A 21,956-nucleotide genomic window follows, 5' to 3' on the forward strand; every position below is an offset into this window, starting at 1 on the left:
CATTTTAATGCTTTCCTATGGGAAATTAATTTTTGGGATACACACTTTTCGCCTGACACACTGTCTGGGAACCAATTAAGTTCGTAAGCCAAGGTATCACTGTGTTCATATAGTAGCATATCCTGAATCTTTTTAAACTGTGCAGTCTTATGTAGTACACACTTAAATAATTAACAGTATTGATCCCACAATTGTAACGCATATAATTTTAGAACAAGTAAATATCTTAATCAATTGGCAACCATGGTACGCAGATTCCCTCAAGTTGGACCTATCATAGCAGAGTCCGGCACCGCCATCTCTGGACAGTATATATGGGCCTAAACTACCAGTAAGACTTTAGTTTGCTGACAAAGTTTCTTGGATAAGAAATACAGATGACGACGGCTGAAGAAACCTTTTCTTCTATATACCATATATTTTATTTCCCGAACCTTGACTTACAGGAAACAAAAAAATCAGTCTCCTTGGCAAGGGAAGATAATTGAGTGGCTTGGTTTTCAAGTTAAATGACCAAAGACCTCCAAAGAATAGCTTGTTGACCGTACAATAGCTATCTGGCTAGCTATTAGCGATCTATTTGCTTGCTAGACAGCTTTCTCGCTACAGTACTTGTCTTTACTATCCTATTTGAATTACTTCCGGGTTGCTCGCCCACAGAAAAAAATATCCTGTAACCAGTTACCTTGAGAGTTTGGAACGCGCGTGTAAATGAAATGTATTATTATTATTAATATTGTTATTATTATTTATTGTTTTAGTAGGGATAAGGGCGTCTTGGTTCGAATGCGACATGTACCTGAGAAGACAAATTCGGAGAATAAATTTCTATCTTCACGCATGCGCACTTGTATATAAACCCCAAGGCGGAAGACATACCGGAAATAGACGCCCGCGGAATTTTGAATATCGTGACAAATCAAACGGTTTATTGTGATTTATAACGTTAGTAGAAATGAAGCCTTTACGTGGCTCTAACCGAGAATCATCAAAAATACCCAGAATGAAAAACATTAAGGCGAAGAAGAAGACTCTCCAAGCAACCGACCACCCGGTAAGACAAAAGTAACGATTCTGATTCATGTCATGTCGACACCGACTGTCGCTTCACTGACGGACTTGTTGAATGTCGCTGTAGGATTCGCAGCACGGTGACGATAACCATGGCGCAACCAAAAGACGCAGCTCGCCAAAGAAAAGAAAAGGTCTGAATGTCGTTTACTTGCCAGAGGACGCGAACATAGCGACGAATGTACACAGTTACAAGTGACCACAATGACCCACCAACCTCCATCTTTTTATGTGGTGCTTGAAAGCTACAGCATTTTACAGTTTTGTGAATGTTTCTAATGTGCCTAACTTGTAGGAATGTGACAACATCTTTCAATAATAATAATAAATCATCACACGTTTTCTAAAACCATATTAAAGTGCATTTCAAGGACAACCGACATCACTTTTTTTGTTTCTTAATTGACATCAGAAAATCGTTTTATGGCATCGAGTAAGGTACCATTGCAAAGCTTTTGAAATTCTAAACAAGAACAGAAAACACAGAAAAAGATTCGAAATATAAATGAGCAAATATCAACAATGGAATGCAGGCAGATTTTCGTTAGAAATCCAAAATGGCTGTCACTGAATACTATGAAAGAAAATGGCCAGTTCTAGAAATAACGATGCTAATGCTTCTTTTTGCTTGAAACTTGGCAGTTATGGAGAAAAATACACATTCTACCACTTCTATTAGTTATAAAAAGACAACTTACTCACCTTTATAAAGTGTGGTGTTAGCAAAACTAGCGTAAACTTCAATACATTTTTTGCCCCGTTTCTCGTTCTCGTATTGGGAAATTTCAAGAACCGGCATAGAGGGAAACGTGTGTAAAACGTCATCATAAGATGCAACGCTTAGAAAATCCCAGGAAAAACCATGACGTACATCACAAAAATGCAATGATAGACGACTGCGAGTACAGAGTGCGCTCACTTCACTCGACAGAAACAATCGCGGTGGAATATAGCGAACTGTAGCGTACCTCTAACTTGTCTTCTTCTTTTATCTTCTGGACAGCTTCTGAAACTGCTCCCAAAGTCAAAGGTTCAAAAAACCTCAAGCAGATCCAGAGATCCTCCATCATTGCATTGGAAAATGTGCTGAATTTAGCAATCTTGTGAGTTTTGGTGCATTATTACAGTTATGCGGGGTATACCGTAATTTTTGTATATACAGTGATACCTAGGTTTACGAACCTCTTGGCTTCCGAACTTTTCGGTTTACGAACGTTCAATTTATGAAAGTTTTACCTTGGCATACAAACTATTTTTCAGGATACACACGGAGCTGCCACAATGAGTGATGTGTCAAAATAGCAGCCGACTTGTTTTGGTCCTCTATTCCCCGCCCCCAGTTGTCGGTTAAAGCCACGTGATTGGTCAAGAACGCAGCAGTGTGGGTGTGTGGTTTCAACATTAAAGAGACAGGCAGACGACAGAGAGAGAGTGACAAAATGGATAGAAAACAGTGAAATTTGGACTTGTTTCAACTTTGATAGTTCAAAGGCAGAGAGTAGACTGTAAGGTTAAAATATCCCATCAATCAGGCTCCACAAATAACCCGCACACGCCATCTGTACACTTGATGCAAAAAGCTATCAACTCAGCTAAACAGAACACAATTGATGAGGAACAAGGTAAAATTATGGCAGAGAAAGCACCTACGAGGGATCATTCCTCAACCTCCACGACCATCACAAATGTAAATAAAACCACTTTATTATACTGTACAGTTTATTTCTTTAATTATAATACCGTAGCACATTTATTATACATAAAATACGGTATATTTTGTGTCGTTTTAAGGCTTAGAAATTTAGAAAATTATGTTTTATGGGAACCTGGGAACGGATTATTCTCATTTTAATGGTTTCCTATGGGAAATTATTTTTTGGGATACACACTTTTCGCCTTACACACTCTGTCTGGGAAGCAATGAAGTTCGTAAGCCAAGGTATCACTGTACAGTACATCGTTTAAAACGATAAACGACCACAGTGACAGTTTTTTTTTCCCGCGTCTCGTCCTTGAAATGTCATATGAATGTTGAAAAGGGGATCCAGCTGTTATCGACCAGCATAAAGTTAAGCTTGCACAACGACTCAAGTTAGGTTGTACTGTCAAGTGTATAATATAAATAACAAATAGTTTGAAAAGAAAAAAAAAACGTTTTCCACTGGATGGAAACTTTTTGGACACCCTAATTAAGAAAATCCAAGTGTCACGAGACTCTTTCCATTTTTTTCAGGACAACTCTTGGTTTGAGACAAACGGAGAAGAAAGAGAGCCAGGAACATCTCAATATTCTGAAAAACAAGTGAGTCATAATTTTCTCTTTAAGATATGCGGGATAAGCAGGAAACAGTTTCGGAATTACAGTGATACCTTGGCTTACGAACTTGATTGGTTCCCAGACACAGTGTGTAAGGCGAAAAGTGTGTATCCCCAAAATTAATTTCCCATAGGAAACCATTAAAATGAGAATAATCCGTTCCCAGGTCCCCATAAAACATCATTTTTGACTTTCTAAGCCTTAAAATTACACAAAATACATAAAATACATACATACATATACTTATTTTATGTATAATAAATGTGCTATGGTAATATAATTAAAGAAATAAACTGTATTGGACAAAAAAAGTCATTTTATTGACCTTTGTGATGGTTGTTGATGGCTGATGATGGAATGGAGTGGCCGCTTTCATCAGCATTAAACACTTGATGAGGAACGTAGCCTTCTTTCACCATTGTTCGGTTCTTATTCCTGTTTCTTATCTGGTTCGGAGTTCAACGAAGTTTTGTGATGAAATACCAGCGGGGACGATAGATGGTGAACAGAAAAAAGCTACTTTATTCTCGTAAAACAAAATGAGTGCATATCTCATCGGAGCGGGGAGCCAAGTAGAACAAAGCCCGCCCGCCCGCTCAAACTAGTTTTAAAAGTACACAGCAGCGATCTGTCGTCCAATCAGCTACGGAGAAGTATTGGGAGAACATTAGACTGAAAGTTGATACTTGTTACATTCTGCTTTCACAACTATTCAACTAATAAGCTTCATAAATGTATGTAAAGTAAACTAAATATGCAATAACATAATATGTACTAAGCTAAACATGGAATAACATAATATGTTTACTAATGTGCATAAGCACTCTATCAACCATCTTGAGGAATGATCCCTTGGAGGTGCTTTCTCTGCCATAATTTTACCTAGTTCCTCATCAATTGTGTTCTGTTGAGCTGGGTTGATCGCTTTTTGCATCACGTGTACAGATGGCTTGTGCGGGTTATTTGTGGAGCCTGACTGATGGGAATTTTAACCTTGCAGTCTACACTCTGCCTTTGAACTATTAAAGTTGAAACGAGTCCAAATGTAACTGTTTTCTATCCAATTTCTCACTCTCTGTCGTCTGCCTGTCTCTTTAATGTTTAAAGCACCTCCCCCTCACTGCTGCATTCTCGACCAATCACGTAGCTTTAACCGAAGACCGGGTGCGGGGAATAGAGGACAAAAACAGTCGGCTGCCATTTTCTTATTAGGAGAAGGGGCTCGTTCGCGAACGACACGTCACTCATTGCGGCGCTCCGTGTGTATCCTGAAAAATAGTTTGTATGCCAAGGTAAAATTTTCGTAAATATAACGTTCGTAAAACGAAAAGTTCGTCAGCCAAGGGGTTTGTAAACCAAGGTACCACTGTAGCTTAAAATAACACATTCTGTCTGACATGAAATCCCCCTCTGTTTTTTTAGGTTCTTAGTTCACTGTGCAGAGCTTCAAGTCCCAGCGCGGAATCACGGCGAGTTTGAGCCGTCATGGAAACGCCACCAGGAAGAGACCAGGATCCATAAGACCGGAAAGCAAACTCTGACTTCCCTGGAGGTTCGCGTTCCCCCACGCTGGATACGATACCGCTTCAAATCTCACCACTTTCGATATCCAAGCTGTTGGCTGAAATATTTGTGTGTTTTTTTTTTTTCCAGGAAGACCTGAAGGCCGTGGTTAGCTCGCTGGAGAGCGTCGAAGCGCAGACGTCTTCTTTGGATCGGGCGTGCAGTTCGCTTCGTGAACGCTTAGAAGATGAAGAGGACAACGCGAAGGAGGTAAAAAGACATGGAATTGCAACTTTTTGAATGATGAAGGAAAAACTTAAAGGACAACCGACACCATTTTCTTTTTGTTTCCTAACTGACGTCAGAAAAAAACGTTTTATAGCATCTAAAACAGCCAAAACACGCAGGCTGATATTTTTAGATAGATAGCTAGTTAGATAGCGAATATATAGCAAATAGATAGCTCGCTCGGTAGCCAGCTCGCTAGTTAGATAGCAAATATATAGCAAATAGTTATCTAGCTAGGTAGCTAGCTAGTTAGATACCGAATATATAGCAAATAGATAGCTAGCCAGGTAGCCAGCAAGCTAGTTAGATAGCAAATAAATAGCTAGCTAGGTAGCCAGATAGCTAGTTAGATAGCAAATTGGCGTTTTCATGTTTATTATGTTTGTTAGTCATTATAAGTGCCTTGCATGCTGTCTATTTGCTATCTAACTAGCTAGCTAGCTATCTATTAGTTATTTATTCGATAGTTAGCTAGCTTTCTATCTATTTGAGTTATTTCTGGATTGAGTGAACGCATGTGGCTGCCGCTGCTCACCTGCAGAAAAACTCATCCTGTGACTGTAAAGTGACCTTATTATTATTGTGTTATGTGCGGTGGAATCTTTGTAAAATCCGCTCAGTAGAAGTCATTTGAAGCCATTCTACAAATGATGGACGCAACTTGTCCGGAGGTGTCGCTTGTCCTTTAAACGATACCAAGGAATAGGCAAAATAGCCCAAAGATTAGCGCGCCGTCACAAGCTGTTTTCCTCCCGTCAGATATTGCATAGAAGAAGCGAGCAAGCGGTCCTCGGCCTCCCTTCTTACCCGCCTCAAACAGACCAAACGACTTTAGAGGTGAGCTGCATGAATGTTTTTTTTCACTTTTGCAATCGGAAAATGTGTTTCACAAGGACTTATCGCGTCATCGCTGTTTTCATTCCAAAACAATCCCCCCACCCAAAAAAAAAAAAGTTATTAAAATGGCTGAGTTGCATTTCCTTCCGAGAAGAAGTTCTAAATTGCACCGATAGAGTAACGCGCTGAGACGATTGGGTAAAAGCCACCTCTGCCATTTCAAAAACAAAACAACCCCTAAAAAAGCTTAAAGGACAACCGACGTCTCCGGACCAGTTGTGTCCGTAATTTGTAAAATGGCTTCAAATGACTTCTACTGAGCGTATTTGACAAAGATTCCACCGCATATAGCTAGATTTTACCTTTTAAGACTCACGCTGAATATAGCGGAAGTCTTGTTTTTGAGTTGGTGACGGGTCCGTACGTGACGTCACTGAAGGAACGCCCCTGTCCGAAAAAAGGACACGTAGCAGTCCTTCCATCACGTCAAAGCATTTGGCTGTACTTGGCTGGTCTGAAAACTTTGTGTAGCACGAAAAAAGAGGCAGAAGAGGGGTGATTAATTCCTTACATGGAGCTTTGTCGCCCTCTTCTGCCTCTTTTTGTGCTACATTTCAGATACCGCAAAATGGCACGGAATAAATTATTTAATCGATTGCAAACATGTATGCTTTCTTCTTCAGAACTATTTGAATCATATTCATAACTGGATGTGTAACAAGAAAGCATCTTCTCCGAATCTGAAGCCATTGTTTTGATTCTCAAGCAAGGCAAGACAAGTCTTGTCTTGGGGTGACATCACGAACAAGGGGGCGGGACCTTCTGAAACTGGCCACTTCCGGGTTCATTTTTTTTTTTGCAGATTTTGGACACTTTAAATTTTTATTGGTGTTTTGCATTTGACTAAAAATATCATACTGCGTGTTTTGGGTATTTTCGATGCTATAAAACGTTTTTTTCTGATGTCAGTTAGGAAACAAAAAAGTGATGTCGGTTGTCCTTTAATTACAATACCATAGCACATTTATTATACATAAAATGAGGTATATTATGTGTAGTTTTAAGGCTTATTCAGTAGAAAACTATGTTTTATGGGAACCTGGGAACGGATTATTCTAATTTTAATGGTTTCCTGTGGGAAATTAATGTTTGGAATACACACTTATCGCCTTACACACACTTTCTGGCAATCAATTAAATTCGTAAGCCAAGGTATCACTGTACATCCTCAGTGTTTTCATTTTTTTTTTGTCTTTTTGTCCTCAGGCTCTTTTGAGAAAACAGATCCCGGATAAAGATGGCGAGAGCGTCTCGCGCAAGCTGCAAGCAATCTTGCAAAAGTCAGTAAACTTACACAAGCACGTCAAATAACACGTAGATCCGCTTCTTCGATTTGAATGCTTTACGATTGACGGTGTTTTTTTATTTTTCAAAATAAAAGTCTCAAATGTGTGATGTAGCATTGCAAAATGTATTTTGGGAAAAAAGCTGCAGCAATTGTGTACCCGGAGACACGTTTAAAAAAAAAAAAAAATGCTGTGTGGAATTCTACAAAGTCGACATTAGCATGAATAAGTCTTCCCATAACTATCATTTACGCTTTCGCATGATGAAATAATAATAATAATAATGATAATAATAATAATAATAATAATAATACATTAGATTTCTAAACGCCTTTCAAAACTCTCAAGGTCACTTTACAGTCACAGCATTTTTTTTACTGCGGGTGAGCAGTGGCAGCCACACGTGCCAGCGTTCACTCATCCTAGAAGTTACTCAAATAGATAGAAAGCTAGCTAATACTTAACTAATATAGTAGATAGCTAACCAGACAGGTAATACTGTAGATAGCCAGCTACCTAGCTAATAGATAGCCAGATAGCTAAGAGATAGCCAGCTCGTTAATTGGTAAATTTTAATCCGGCATTGTTCCCGTTTTTTATTATTTCAAATAATGTCCGATGTACTGTAACTTTTATACAGGACCCGTCCGTCATCATTCGTAAGAGCAACTATTAACCAAGGATGACCGCTAAGATATACATTTTTATCGCTGATATGATATGATGTGCCAAATCTTATTTTTTAAACATTAACTCCAGTTTATGTAAGCATTAGTAAGAGATATTGTGCTAAGTCTATTCTCTTTGTCTTTTCTGTCATACTGTACAATAGCTATCTAGCTGGCTAGCTATTAGCTATCTATTGGCTTGATAGCTAGCTTTCTCGCTATTTGTCTTACTATTCTATTTGAGTTAATTCTCTGTCACTAGAAAGTGACACACAACGCATTTATCAAGTAATTTACGACTTGCACTCTCAATGCATTTTGCTGTACTTGTTTGGTCTGAAAACTTTGTGTTGCACCAAAAAGAGGCAGAAGAGGGCGACAAAGCTCCATGGAAGGAATTAATCATCCTGTGGAAACGGGCTGATTAATTCCTTACACGGCTTTGTCGCCATTTTCTGCCTTTTTTGGGTGCGACATTTCCCACCCCTGATGCCTCAAAATGACACGGAATAAATTCTTTAATCGATTGCAAACATGTATGCTTTCCTCTTCAGAACTATTTGAAGCATATTCATAACTGGATGAGTAACAAGAAATTATCTTCTCCGAATTTGAAGCCATTGTTTTGATTCTCCAGCAAGGCAAGACGTCTTGTCCTTTAAAAACAGTTGCTGCAAAATGTCCTCTGAAAAACAAACAATCTCCCATTGTGTCTCGATTTTATTTGCCATCAAACAAACAAACAGTGTGACTTGCGTTAGCTTCGAGTGCTCTTGCTAAATCTGCGAGTTTTTCCGTGACCTTCTCCGAATGGACTCTGTGGACTCATCGTTGAAGAGTCGTTCGATGGTGGACGTGATGGAAGCTCGCACCGCGCGGCCCAGGCCTCGGGCGGCGAATACGTAGAGGACGGGGTTAAGTGCACTCTTGGCGTACACGAGGTACAGTGAAATGTACGTTCCGTACGAGGCGTTGGTATAAAGCGCCGCCGCGTGCGGTCGTCCTTCGGCCAGGGCTCGCAGGAAGCGGCACACAAAGTAAGGCACCCAGCAGATAAGAAAAAGAAGCATGGTCCAAAAGAGAACCTGGTACATCCTGGTCATCCTGCGCGAAGCCCACGGCGAGGAAACGCTGGGGCTAACGGGCGCCGATTTCCGGATTGTCATCAAAATGGCCAAATTGCTTCCCAAAAACACCAACAGGGGTAAGATAAAACCGGCTAGCGTCTCGCTAACAAACAACCCCGTATGGAATTTTCCGCTCTCAAGGCACTGGAACGTTCCGTTGATCTCTTTCAGGACGGCGCTGCGCAGGTACGGCGCCGACAGGACGGTGGCCAGCAGCCAGGACGAGCCGCAAGCTAACGGGACTGCCCAGGCGGGACGCCGCAACCGGGCCCAGACGGGTTTCAGGAGACAAAGGCAACGTTCCAGGGCCACGGCGCAAAGCAGGAAGGCCGACATGTACAAACCCAAACCTCGCAGGAACATGACCAGCCGGCATAAGGCCAAACTGAACGGCCAGCTGTTGCCGCGAGCCAGGTATCCCAACATGAGGGGCGTCCGCAGGATCAGGATCAAGTCGGCTAGCGCCAAGTTGAGGACGTAGCTTCGGAAACCGCTAGCTGCACGAGTCTCTTCTTTACTGCCGAGACCACGTGGACGTTGTCCGAGGGCCCAAACCACCAGCGCGTTCAAAGGTACGCCCACCTTTCGGGGAAAGAAAAACCTTTTAAAAAAAGGTCCGCCGTTTATGTCCTGTTTTTAAAACCCGTTTTGAGATGACGACTTTTATACTTTTTATCGCTGCGTGTTATGACTCGTTTTTTTGTTTCCTTCTGGAGTGACGCAGATGCTCAAAACTCTTCCGCTGTTCATTTTACCTTTGATCTTCTTTATATAGTTTTCACCAATTAATTCACCAATTAATAATAATAATAATATATTTCATTTCTAAATGCAGTGACAGGATACATTTTTTATGTGGGTGAGCGCCAGCGTTCACTGGACCCGGAAGTAACTCCAATAGATAGCTATACAGTGAGACCTCAACTTACAAACACCTTATCTTACAAACTTTTCGTCTTAAGAACGTCAAATGTATGAAAATTAAACCTTATAATAAGCACTATTTTCATAATACACACCCACCACGGCTGGCGAAGTGATCTTCGGCGGAAGCACACAACCGAACAGCGCTCCAGCCGGCGCTACTTTGCACACCCCCTCTCATTGAATGCGCACGTCGATTTGTCTGGGAACCAATTAAGTTCGTAAGTTGCGGTCTCACTGCATAAGTAATAGGTAGCCAGCTAGATAGCTCACTAGCCGGCCAGATAGCAAATAGATAGCAAAAAGATGCATAATAATAACTAATTTACTGCCAAACAATGTGCAAAAATGTGTCCCTTCAAGTGCCAGGGTTTTTGTCATTGTCATTTGAATTCCAGGACCCACAGAATATTTATGTTTTAGGACGACATAAAAATTCAATACAGCGTTAGAAACATTTGACTTTCTTCTTTCATTCGAAAGACAACGTTAATTCCTAAGTTATTTGGTTCTGGAGTTATCTCAGCTTGAAATGGGGCCTGATGTACAAAAGGCACTTTATCGGCACCCGCCTGCAAGAAAAACCAAAACCCGAACAAATTCGGGACTATCTTCTTTCATCACCCCCCAAAAAAAAGTTAATTCCTAAGTTATATGGGTCTGGAGTTATCAGTGGTTGAAATGGGGGCGGCTGTCCAAAATACAATACAATGCAATACATCCATATTGCTTTAACAACAGGTGAAGCTGGAACAAAGCGCTAACATGAAAAAAAGGGAAATGCTGCCCACTGGTGGAAGGGAAAGAAAAAAACATTGCCAGAGGTCTGACCAACGCTTTATCGGCACCGCTCGCAACATGGCGGCCAGGTGGTCTGCCGCAACGCAAAATTGTCGTACGCGTTGCCCGTCTGCTAGCGCGTTGCGGTGCCAGGCGTAGAATAAAAAAAAATAAAAATAGGGTCTGGAAGTCGTGGTCGTAAGTTGAGCCGGTCGTAAGTTGGATGTCACCTGTATATAAATACATACATTAATACAGGTAACATCCGACTTACAACCGAGTTCCATTCTGACCAAACGTTCGTAAGTCAAAATGGTCGTAAGTCGAGCCGGTCGTTAGTTGGATATCACCTGTAAGTAAATAAGTAAATAAATAAAATAAATAAATATAATAATAAAAAATAAATATAATAATATAAATAAATAAATACATAATTAAATGAATCAATGAATACAATAATCAAAATAAATCAATAAATATTATCATAGAAATAAAAAAAAAACTAACTAAATAAATAGAACAATAAATAAATAGAATTAATAAATATAATAATTAATAAATATCATAATAAATATAATAAATACATATAATAATAAAAAATAAATATTATAATACAAATAAATACATAATTAAATGAATCAATGAATAAATGAATACAATAATAAAAATAAATAAATAAATATTATCATATAAATAAAAAATAACTAACTAAATAAATAAATAGAATAATAAATAAATAGAATTAATAAATAAATATAATAATTAATAAATATCATAATAAATATAATAAAAATAAATAAATATAATATAAATAAATACATAATTAAATTAATCAATGAATAAATGAATACAATAATAAAAATAAATAAATAAATATTATCATATAAATGAAAAAATAACTAACTAAATAAATAGAATAATAAATAAATATAATAATTAATAAATATCATAATAAATACATATAATAATAAATAAATATCATAATAAATAAATTAATTAAAAAGAAAAATAACTGGCCCTTCCTGTGTCAAACTCCGGTCCTGGAGGGCCGCAGTCCTCCATGTTTTCCAAGTCTCCCCGTTGCAACGCACCTGAGGCTGTGTTGCAACGGGTGTGTTGCAATAGGGAGACTTGGAAAACATGGAGGACTGCGGCCCTCCAGGACCGGAGTTTGACACCCCTTCCCGTAGATACAAAGTAGAATCAAGGGGACGCGTCACCCACCAGGAAAATGAGTAGAGTAGCCGTAATCTGGACTCCTCGGACCGCTTCCGCCTGCCATAAACCGCCGGGGTTGTTTGCAACTTTTTCCACCTTCTCCATTTCATTGATGGCAGCCATGGAGGGCGTCCCGATGCTGAAACGGCGACAAAGCGCATCCATCTTCAATTGTACCACATTCATTTTTCTTCAGAATCAGAATTGTCTTTATTGGCCAAGTATGTAGAACACACAAGGAATTTGTTATATTTAGGTTACTTACTGTTTACAAAGTTAATGGCGACGGGGGAAGAATCTGTTTCAATAATAATAATAATAATTTAATTTTGAAATTGTTATTATCATGAGAAAATGCATAATATGATGTCCCATTGAGACAATGGGTCCTTCCTGCTTTGTTGACATCATGTTGCTCACTTAAGCTATCGAGCTGGCTATCTAGCTTGCTACCCGTTGGCTATCTATTAGCTATCTACTACCTGGCTAGCTTTCTCTCTAATTCGCTTTCTATTAGCTATATAGCTATCAAGGTGGGTAGCTATCTATTAGCTATCTACGAGCTGGCTAGCTCACTTTCTATCTATTTATCCTGTGACTGTAAAGTGACCTTGAGAGTTTGGATGGCGCTTGTATTATTATTATTATTATTATTACTACTAATTAAGTTCGTAAGATGAGGTATCACTGTAATTCCTAAATTATATGGATCTGGAGTTATATGAGCTTGAAATGAGGGCACCTGTCATCGAAATTTATGTTTTATAGGAACCTGGGAACGGATTATTCTCATTTTAATTGTTTCTTATGGGAAATAAATGTTTGGAAGACACACTTTTCGCCTTACACATACTTTCTGTCGATGACAACTTTCAATCGACGACAAGACATCGCGCTCGATGTTCTAGTACAAAGTCATGACTAAAGAGTGAAGAATGTACGATTCCTTGGAGGCAAAGTCGGCTCTTTCTGCACCCTGCCTGTTTTTTTTTTTTTTTTGTTCAAAGGAACAGAACACATAAAGTCACTCCTACTTAGCGCAGCCAAAATGTTCACGCGGAATCGTTGTGCCGTTTGTATGACAGCGTGTCATGCAAAAAAAGCAGTTGGTGATCCAAAATGAACCAAAAAAAAAAATGAGCGCCTTACCTGCTTGATGGTGTGCGAGATGTGGCGAGAGAGAGAGAAAGAGAGAAAGCAAAAGAGGAGAGTCAGGCGGGCGGCCATAAAATGCTCACTCTCGCCCACCTTTCTTTTCCTGTCTGCGATTGCTTCACAGGCATCCTCCCATGAACGCCGCTACGACACGTACAATCAAAACACACTCATTACGTCAAGAAACATATTAGCTATCTAGCTAGCTATTAGCTATATAGCGAGCTACCTATTTGAGTCAGGAAACATATTAGCTATCTATCTAGCTAGCTAGCTATCTATTAGCTATATAGCTAGCTAGCTATTTGAGTCAGGAAACATTAGCTAGCTAGCTAGCTATTAGCTATATAGCTCGCTAGCTATTTGAGTCAGGAAACATATTAGCTATGTATCTAGCTAGCTATCTATTAGCTATATAGATAGCTAGCTATTTGAGTCAGAAAACATATTAGCTATCTTTTTAACGAGCTGTCTATTAGCTATATAGCTAGTTAGCTATTTGAGTCAGGAAACATATTAGCTAGCTAGCTATTAGCTATATAGCTAGCTATTTGAGTCATTAAACATTAGCTATCTATCTAGCGAGCTATCTATTAGCTATATAGCTAGCTAGCTATTTGAGTCAGGAAACATATTAGCTATCTAGCTAGCTATTAGCTATATAGCTAGCTAGCTATTTGAGTCAGGAAACATATTAGCTAGCTATCTATTAACTAGATAGCTAGCTAGCTAGCTATTTGAGTCAGGAAACATTAGCTATCTATCTCGCGAGCTATCTATTAGCTATATAGCTAGCTAGCTATTTGAGTCAGGAAACATATTAGCTATCTATCTAACGAGCTATCTATTAGCTATATAGCTAGCTAGCTATTTGAGTCAGGAAACATATTAGCTATGTATCTAGCTAGCTATATATTTAGCTAGCTAGCTATTTCAGTCAGGAAACATTAGCTATCTATCTAGCGAGCTATCTATTAGCTATATAGCTAGCTAGCTATTTGAGTCAGGAAACATATCAGCTATCTAGCTAGCTATTAGCTATGTAGCTAGCTAGCTATTTGAGTCAGGAAACATTAGCTATCGATCTAGCTAGCTATCTATTAGCTATATAGCTAGCTATTTGAGTCAGGAAACATATTAGCTATCTATCTAGCTAGCTAGCTATTAGCTATATAGCTATTTGAGTCAGGAAAAATATTAGCTATCTATTAGCTATATAGCTAGCTAGCTATTTGAGTCAGGGAAAAAAAATGCTATCTATCTCGCTAGCTATTACCTAGCTAGCTTTTGAAAAGCATGATGTGGAGCGCCATTCCCGAAATTGTTCGGGTTTTGCTTTTTCTTGTTTGGGTGTCGATAAAGCACTGGTCATGCCTCTGGCCACGTTTTTCCCCTTCCACAAGGGGGCAGCATTTACTTTTTTTCATGTTAGCGCTTTGTTCCAGCATCAGCTGTTTTTCAAGCGCTATATCAATCAATATTGTCTTGTATTTTGGACAGCCGCTGGCTCGCTCGCTATCTAGCTGGCTATCTATGAATTATATGGCTACCTAGCTAGCTGTCTATTAGCTAGCTTAGGGCATCGTCATCAACTGGAAAACAAGACATCTTAAAAGCTAGAATATAGCTACATGCGGTGCAATCTTTGTCAAATACGCTCAGTAGAAGTCATTTGAAGCCATTTTACAAAGTATGGACGCAACTTGTCCGGAGGCGTCGGTTGTCCTTTAATTTCTGTTTGTTTTCTTATCACATATTCGCATTTTTTGTCTATAAAAATAACTATGTTTTCTTTCGTCGTGGCGTAACTGTCTGATTGAGAAAATGTGCTTTTATTCTATCTTGTGTTTTTATAAACTATGTTTTTAAACAACAAAAAACAAACAAACAACATTTATTTTTAATCATTGTGCACACCCATACAATTACATGTACTGCAAGTTAATGTGATTTTTTTTAATGTGGCTGAGAAACCACTAGATAGCGGTATAATACTTGCAGTCACCCATCCATACTGAGCCAGTGATTGTTTGGGTGTGCTGGAGGTGTGATATGACTGCACTATTCCCTGTTTATTTGTATGGTAGCGTTAATGTCTGAACGGTTTCGCCCATAAAAACCTTAAAGGACAACCGACACCCCGGACAAGTTGCGTCCATAATTTGTAAAATGACTTCAAATGACTTCTACTGAGCGCATTTGACAAAGATTCCAGCGCATTTCGCTATATTTTACCTTTTAAGACTCGCGCTGAATATTCAGGAAGTCTTGTTTTAGAGTTGATGACGATGCCTGAAGTGACGTCACGGGGCGAACGCCCCTAACCGAGAACGCGACACACAATGCATTTTGGGTACTTTTTTTGTCTGAAAACACCATGTTGATGGCGAAATTAGAAGGAAAATAACGTAATAGCTAGATAGGCTAGCTAGACAGCTAATAAATACTAAATAGATCAGCTGTTGCAGCACAACAAGTCAAAAGCATGGCATTAACGAATTAATGAAAACATACGCGGGTTAACAGGTTAAGATGAATAGATGGCTTGATCCTCCGCGGCGGAGTCCTTGTTGTTCATCACGGATCACATCCAATTTTTTTCTGTGGGTGAGTAGCGGCAGCCACACGCGCCAGTGTTCACTCAACCCCCAAGTAACTCAAATAGATGGAAAGTTAGCTAACTACCTAAAAGATAGCCAGTTATCAATCCACCCAGCCAGCTAAATAGCCATATAGCTAGCTAGCTAATAGATAGCCAGATAGCTGGCTAGCTAATAGATAGCCAGCTAAATAGCGACATGGCTAGCCAGCTAATAGACAGCCAGCTATGAATCCAGGCAGCCAGCTAAATAGCCACATAGCTAGACAGCTAATAGGTATCTAATAGATAGCCAGCTAAATAGTGACATAGCTCGCTAGCTAATAGATAGCCAGCTATGAATCCAGCCAGCCAGCTAAATAGACACATAGCTAGCCATCTAATAGATAGCCAGCTATTTATCCAGCCAGCTAAATAGCCACATACCTAGCAAGCTAATGGATAGCTAATAGATAGCCAGCTTTTTATCTATCCAGCCAGCCAGCTAAATAGCCACATAGCTTGCTAGCTAATAGATAGCTGACAGCCAGCTATGAATCCAGCCAGCCAGCGAAATAGCCACATAGCTCGCTAGCTAATAGATAGCCAGCTATGAAGCCAGCCAGCTAAATAGCCACTTAGCTAGCCAGCTAATCGACAGTCAGCTATGTATCCAGCCAGCCAACTAAATAGCCACATAGCTAGCAAGCTAATATATAGCCAGCTATTTATCCAGCCAGCCAACTAAATAGCCACATAGCTAACAAGCTAATAGATAGCCAGCTATTTATCCAGCCAGCCAACAAAATAGCCACATAGCTAGCCAGCTAATAGATAGCCAGCTATCAATCCACCCACCCAGCCAGCTAAATAGCCATATAGCTATCCAGCTAATAGATAGCTAGTAGATAGCCAGCTATGAATCCAGCCAGCCAGCTAAATAGCCACATAGCTCGCTAGCTAATAGATAGCCAGGTATCAATCCAACCAGCCAGCTAAATAGCCACATAGCTCGCTAGCTAATAGCTAATAAATATCATCTTGATTGGCCAAGTATGTAGAAGACACAAGGAATTAGCGCACTGCACTAGTATCATTATAAAAAATACATGACAAATAAATACGGAGGACACTAATAAAGGCTAATCTAATCTAATCTAATAAATGGTACGTATCAGGAACCACTGTGACACAATGTTCAAAGTATCAAGCAGACAGTCGCTGGAAAAGGTGGTGGGCAGGGTGCAGAGGGTCCAGTAGGAAGAGTTGTGTGTGTGAATTAGCACAAACCGCAGTGGTTGTACAGTTGTTGGGAGTGTGACAACGCCCTCACGCGTTATGGTAGTAGTTGACCAGCAAGAAGAGAGAGAAAAAAAATAGCGTAATACATTGTTCTATTTTGTTTTTATTTACTTGACATAGATTTTGTCAAACGAGGCTCCTGCAATCGTCTAAGATCCGCCGTACATACACTTTGACTCGCAGGCTCGCGCTGTGCCACAGGGCGTAGTCGCAACCGCGACATAAAATACAACGTGGCTCTCCACAGCATTTCGCGATAGATGCCGCAGGATGTGGCTCACTTGGTCGACCTACGTCATTATTGTTTTTTTTTTTGTTTTAGGAAACCATTAAAAATGAGAATAATCCATTCCCAGGTCCCCATAAATCATAATTTTCTACTTTATAATTTCTTAAGCCTTAAAACTAGACAAGATATACCTTATTTTATGTATAAAGCTAGCTAGCTATTAGCTATCTAGCTGGCTATTTGGCCAGCTATCTAATCGCAATCTGTTCGCTGTCTAGTTGGCTGACTAGCTAGCTGTCTAACTATTAGCCATCAAATTAAAAACTATCAATGTCACTTTACAGTCACAGGATAAGTTTTTCTGTGGGTGAGCAGCGGCAGCCACACACTCAAATAGATCGAACGCTAGCTAGCTAGTCAATCGATAGCCGACAGATACCCAGCTAGCCAGAAAATGCAATTTTAAATAGGTGGCTTTAGTTTATGTGATGGGTTCAAATTCAAGTTATGTTGGCATGGAGACCAACCTTGACAACTGCTAAAATTACACTTTTTTCAAAGGCCATAATTATGGGATGTTCCTTTTTCTCTGTAATTTAGCCATCAGCAATATACTGTGCTTGAGGGGTGATTAGAAAAACTGTAAAGTAACCTTGCGAGTTTTGAAATGTAGCTAGCTTTCTATCTATTACAGTTACTTCCGGGTTGAGTGAAGGCTGGCGCGTGTGGCTGCCGCTGCTCACCCACAGAAAAACTTGTCCTGTGACTGTAAAGTGACCTTGAGTGTTTTCAAAGGCGCTAGTTGAGTTACTTCCGGGTTGAGTGACCGCTGGGATATAAGTCTTCTTGTGCCGGTCCCAAGCCCGGATAAATACAGAGGGTTGTGTCAGTCAAACTTGGGTTTTCAAGCATAATCCGTTCCAGAAACCTGTTCTAAAACCGATTCGGTTGAAAACGGAAATATTTGCCATTATAATCAATGTCATCAACGTGTGTTATGTTTTTTAATCGATATTGATCAATACAAACACGCCTGCTGAAAATGGATCGCTACACGAGGATCATGCATTGGTAACAGTGAGACGCGACCTGAGGAAGTGACGTTTAAGGACGCGGAGGGGAGTCGAGTGGTGCATTCAGGTGCGCACAGTTTGGTCGATAACCCGTTTTTGGTTGTAAAGCCACGCATTAAAACAAAAAATACATTTTTGGTTGAAACCCGAAGCATGATTCTATATCGTAGCTAGCTAGCTAGCTAATAAAGACAAAGAATAAACACAATATAGCATGATTATATACCGTAGCTAGCTAGAATAAACACAATATTCACTCAACACAGAAGTAACAAAGTAAAAAAAAACCTAAATAACAAATAATAAATATGACAACACAAATGAATATTATATCTTAAAAAAAACACAAAAACACACACACACACATCTATCTATTTGCTATCTAGCTGGCTAGCTCTCTATTTGCTATCTATCTATCTATCTATCTATCTATCTATCTATCTATCTATCTATCTATCTATCTATCTATCTATCTATCTATCTATCTATCTATCTATCTATCTATCTATCTAGCTTATCTAGAGATATATAGCTATATATATAGATATATAGCTATATATAGAGATATAGCTATATAGAGATATATATATCTATAGATAGATATAGATATATATAGATATATAGATATATAGATACATAAGGATATAGATATATAGATACATAGATATATAGAGATATACATACATAGATATATAGAGATATAGATCTATAGAGATATAGAAATATAGAAATATCTATCTATCGATATATAGATATATATCAAACAGGATTTCCCTTGGATGAGAATACAGTCTGTCAATTCCCCATTTCATGTGACTTCCTTTCGAATGTCGCCAGTAGTGGGCGTGTCCCACTGAAGCCTCTCCCCAAAGTAGGCGGAATTCCGCGAAGCCCCTCCCCTCTCGCAGCCGCCGTTGCTGCCGCGAAAGACTGAAAGACTGCAAGCTGTAGCGGTGCTCGCAATTGTTCTCAATCGTTCCAGTCAGCGAGCCAGCGACGAGGTACCCGAACTCCGAGTGCCATCGCAGCGATGTCCGCATAGATGAGCCCGAACAACCTCTGGATGATCCCATCGCCGGAGAGCCTCCTAACTCCCGGCGCGGAGCTCCTCGCACGTTCGGCCGGCTGAAGGGAAACGGCGAGAGCATGGCGGTAGAAGAGGAAGGTCTGCGGGTCTTTCAGAGCGTTAAAATTAAAATAGGTAAGGAGAAAAAAGAAGACAAAAAAAATCCCCGTCCCCCCACCCCACCCCGTCCCCCATTTCCGAGCGCTTCTATGGATGGCTTCTCGTTGACGGGGCTAACTCGAGCTTCGAAACCGATCTGGGTTCCTTGTTCATGTTATTTTAATTCAAATCACACGCGGTTCCGTGTACTGTAGACTGTACTAGAAATGTCCGTGTGGTGGACAAATAAGACGCTTGGACAGCTTTGTGGCTGCTGGTAGAAGTGAAGGGGGGCGACTGTGGGAATGTAGCAGCTGGCTGGCTGCTACACAAGAGCCATCTCGTCTGCTTTTATTTGCCTGGAACAAAAAAAAAATCAACATTTATTTGGAGATGTCGTCTATATACAGTCATACCTTGGCTTACGAACTTAATTGGTTCCCAGACAGAGTGTGTAAGGCGAAAAGTGTGGATACCAAACATTAATTTCCCACAGGAAACCATTAAAATGAGAATAATCAGTTACCAGGTTCCCCATAAAACATCATTTTCTACTTTCTAAGCCTTAAAACGACACTTATTTTATGTCTAATAAATGTGCTATGGTATTATCATTAAAGAAATAAACTGTACTGTATAATAAAGTCATTTTATTGACCTTTGTGATGGTCGTTGATGGCTTGATGGAATGGAGTGGAACGTCGCCTTCTTCTTTCACCATCTTGAGGAACGATCCCTTGTCGGTGCTTTCTCTGCCAGCTATCTATTGGCTAGCTGGCTAGTTGGTTGGCTGGCTAGCTATTAGCTAGCTGTCTATCTATTAGTTATCTAATAGCTAGCTAGCGAGCTTTTTATTTAGTTGAGTCATTCCGTGTTGCGTGAACGTTGGCGCGTGTGGCTGCCGCTGTTCACCCACAGAAAAACTGATCCAAGTGACCTTGAGAGTTTTGAAAGGCGCCTACCAATGAAATGTATTATTATGAGGATTAAAATGGGATGCGCTATACAGTATATGATTCTATTTTTAGCTTATTTTTTTAAAGTGAATTCAGTAGCATCTTCATTTCCTGTGTGTTCGCCCTCATTGTTATTCCTGCGCGATCAATAAGGAACAATTTGACTGACATCTGGCACCCTATTCATCCTGGCCATTCTGCCCAAATGCGCAACAGAAGGAAGGAACAAAAGATGTCAAATAAAATGACAATACATGCGCATGTTCAACAAACACAGTCAAGCTGATCCAAAATGAGTTTTTGTAGCATTTGTTTCCATACAACATTTATTTTGGAAATGCAGCCGTTGGACCCGCCGCGGCTTGGAATTGAAGCGGATTTACGTGGGATTTTTCGTCAATGGATGCTAAAGCTTCGTGTTTGCTTTCAAAACTTAGCTTGTAGTAAGACGTTTACAAGGTGACACAAGTCAGTGTTTTCTAATAATAATAATAATAACGTCCACTCAACCCGGAAGTAACGCACACACATTTAACTCAGAATTCCGACTTTTAACTCAGAATTCCGACTTTTAACTCAGAATTCCGACTTTTAACTCACAATTCTTACTTCTAACTTAGAATTCCGACTTTTAACTCAGATTTCCGACTTTTAACTCAGAATTCCGACTTTTAACTCAGATTTCCGACTTTTAACTCAGAATTCCGACTTTTAACTCAGAATTCCGACTTTTAACTCAGAATTCCGACTTTTAACTCAGAATTCCGACTTTTAACTCAGAATTCCAACCTTTAACTCAGAATTCCGACTTTTAACTCAGAATTCCGACTTTTAACTCAGAATTCCAACCTTTAACTCAGAATTCCGACTTTTAACTCAGAATTCCGACTTTTAACTCAGATTTCCGACTTTTAACTCTGAATTCTGACTTCTAACTCAGAATTCCGACTTTTAACTCAGAATTCCAACCTTTAACTCAGAATTCCAACCTTTAACTCAGAATTCCGACTTTTAACTCAGAATTCCAACCTTTAACTCAGAATTCCGACTTTTAACTCAGAATTCCGACCTTTAACTCAGAATTCCGACTTTTAACTCAGAATTCCGATTTTTAACTCAGAATTCGGACTTTTAAGTCAGAATTCCGACTTTTAACTCAGATTTCCTACTTTTAACTCACAATTCCAATTTTTAACTCAGAATTCCAATTTTTAACTCAGAATTCCGACGTTTAACTCAGAATTCCGACGTTTAACTCAGAAGTCACTTTACAATCATAGAATAAGTTTTTTTGTGGGTGAGCAGCGGCAGCCATATGCGCCAGCGTTCACTCAACCCGAAAGTAACTCAAATAGATATAAAGCTAGCCCACTAGCTAATAGATAGCTAATAGCTAGCTAGATAGATATATAGCTAGCC

At 39.6% G+C, this 21,956-nt stretch overlaps 3 protein-coding genes across 4 annotated transcripts in view; 2 read left to right on the forward strand and 1 right to left on the reverse strand.

Annotated features, from left to right (window-relative positions):
- Positions 1-29: 29 nt before the first annotated feature.
- On the forward strand, positions 30-7,518 carry cenpq (centromere protein Q). The gene is made up of 8 exons (XM_088993102.1): positions 30-1,054; positions 1,139-1,205; positions 2,075-2,174; positions 3,305-3,373; positions 4,811-4,940; positions 5,042-5,161; positions 5,939-6,016; positions 7,283-7,518. Exons 1-8 carry the CDS (start codon positions 956-958, stop codon positions 7,385-7,387), a joined length of 768 nt encoding a protein of 255 aa, XP_088849228.1. The 5' UTR covers positions 30-955; the 3' UTR covers positions 7,388-7,518.
- Positions 7,519-8,732: 1,214 nt separating this feature from the next.
- On the reverse strand, positions 8,733-13,323 carry LOC148900980 (C5a anaphylatoxin chemotactic receptor 1). Its single transcript, XM_088991351.1, has 3 exons — positions 13,229-13,323; positions 12,086-12,218; positions 8,733-9,739 (listed from the first exon to the last, which is right to left on the reverse strand). Exons 2-3 carry the CDS (start codon positions 12,200-12,202, stop codon positions 8,807-8,809), a joined length of 1,050 nt encoding a protein of 349 aa, XP_088847477.1. The 5' UTR covers positions 12,203-12,218; positions 13,229-13,323; the 3' UTR covers positions 8,733-8,806.
- A 5,977-nt stretch (positions 13,324-19,300) lies between these two features.
- The window catches only part of rasa3 (RAS p21 protein activator 3), a 56,131-nt gene continuing 53,475 nt past the window's right edge, over positions 19,301-21,956 (forward strand). Inside the window, exon 1 of one of the 2 annotated variants that reach the window (XM_088993106.1) lies at positions 19,301-19,617. In XM_088993106.1, coding sequence (XP_088849232.1) covers positions 19,563-19,617 — 55 coding nt within the window. In that variant the 5' untranslated portion in view covers positions 19,301-19,562. The remainder of the gene's footprint in view (positions 19,618-21,956) is intronic. The other variant, XM_088993107.1, reaches the window with a different exon arrangement.

The sequence above is a fragment of the Hippocampus bargibanti genome, linkage group LG03, assembly GCF_051943395.1.
Source record: "Hippocampus bargibanti isolate YZ-2025 linkage group LG03, ASM5194339v1, whole genome shotgun sequence".
NCBI lineage: Eukaryota > Metazoa > Chordata > Actinopteri > Syngnathiformes > Syngnathidae > Hippocampus > Hippocampus bargibanti.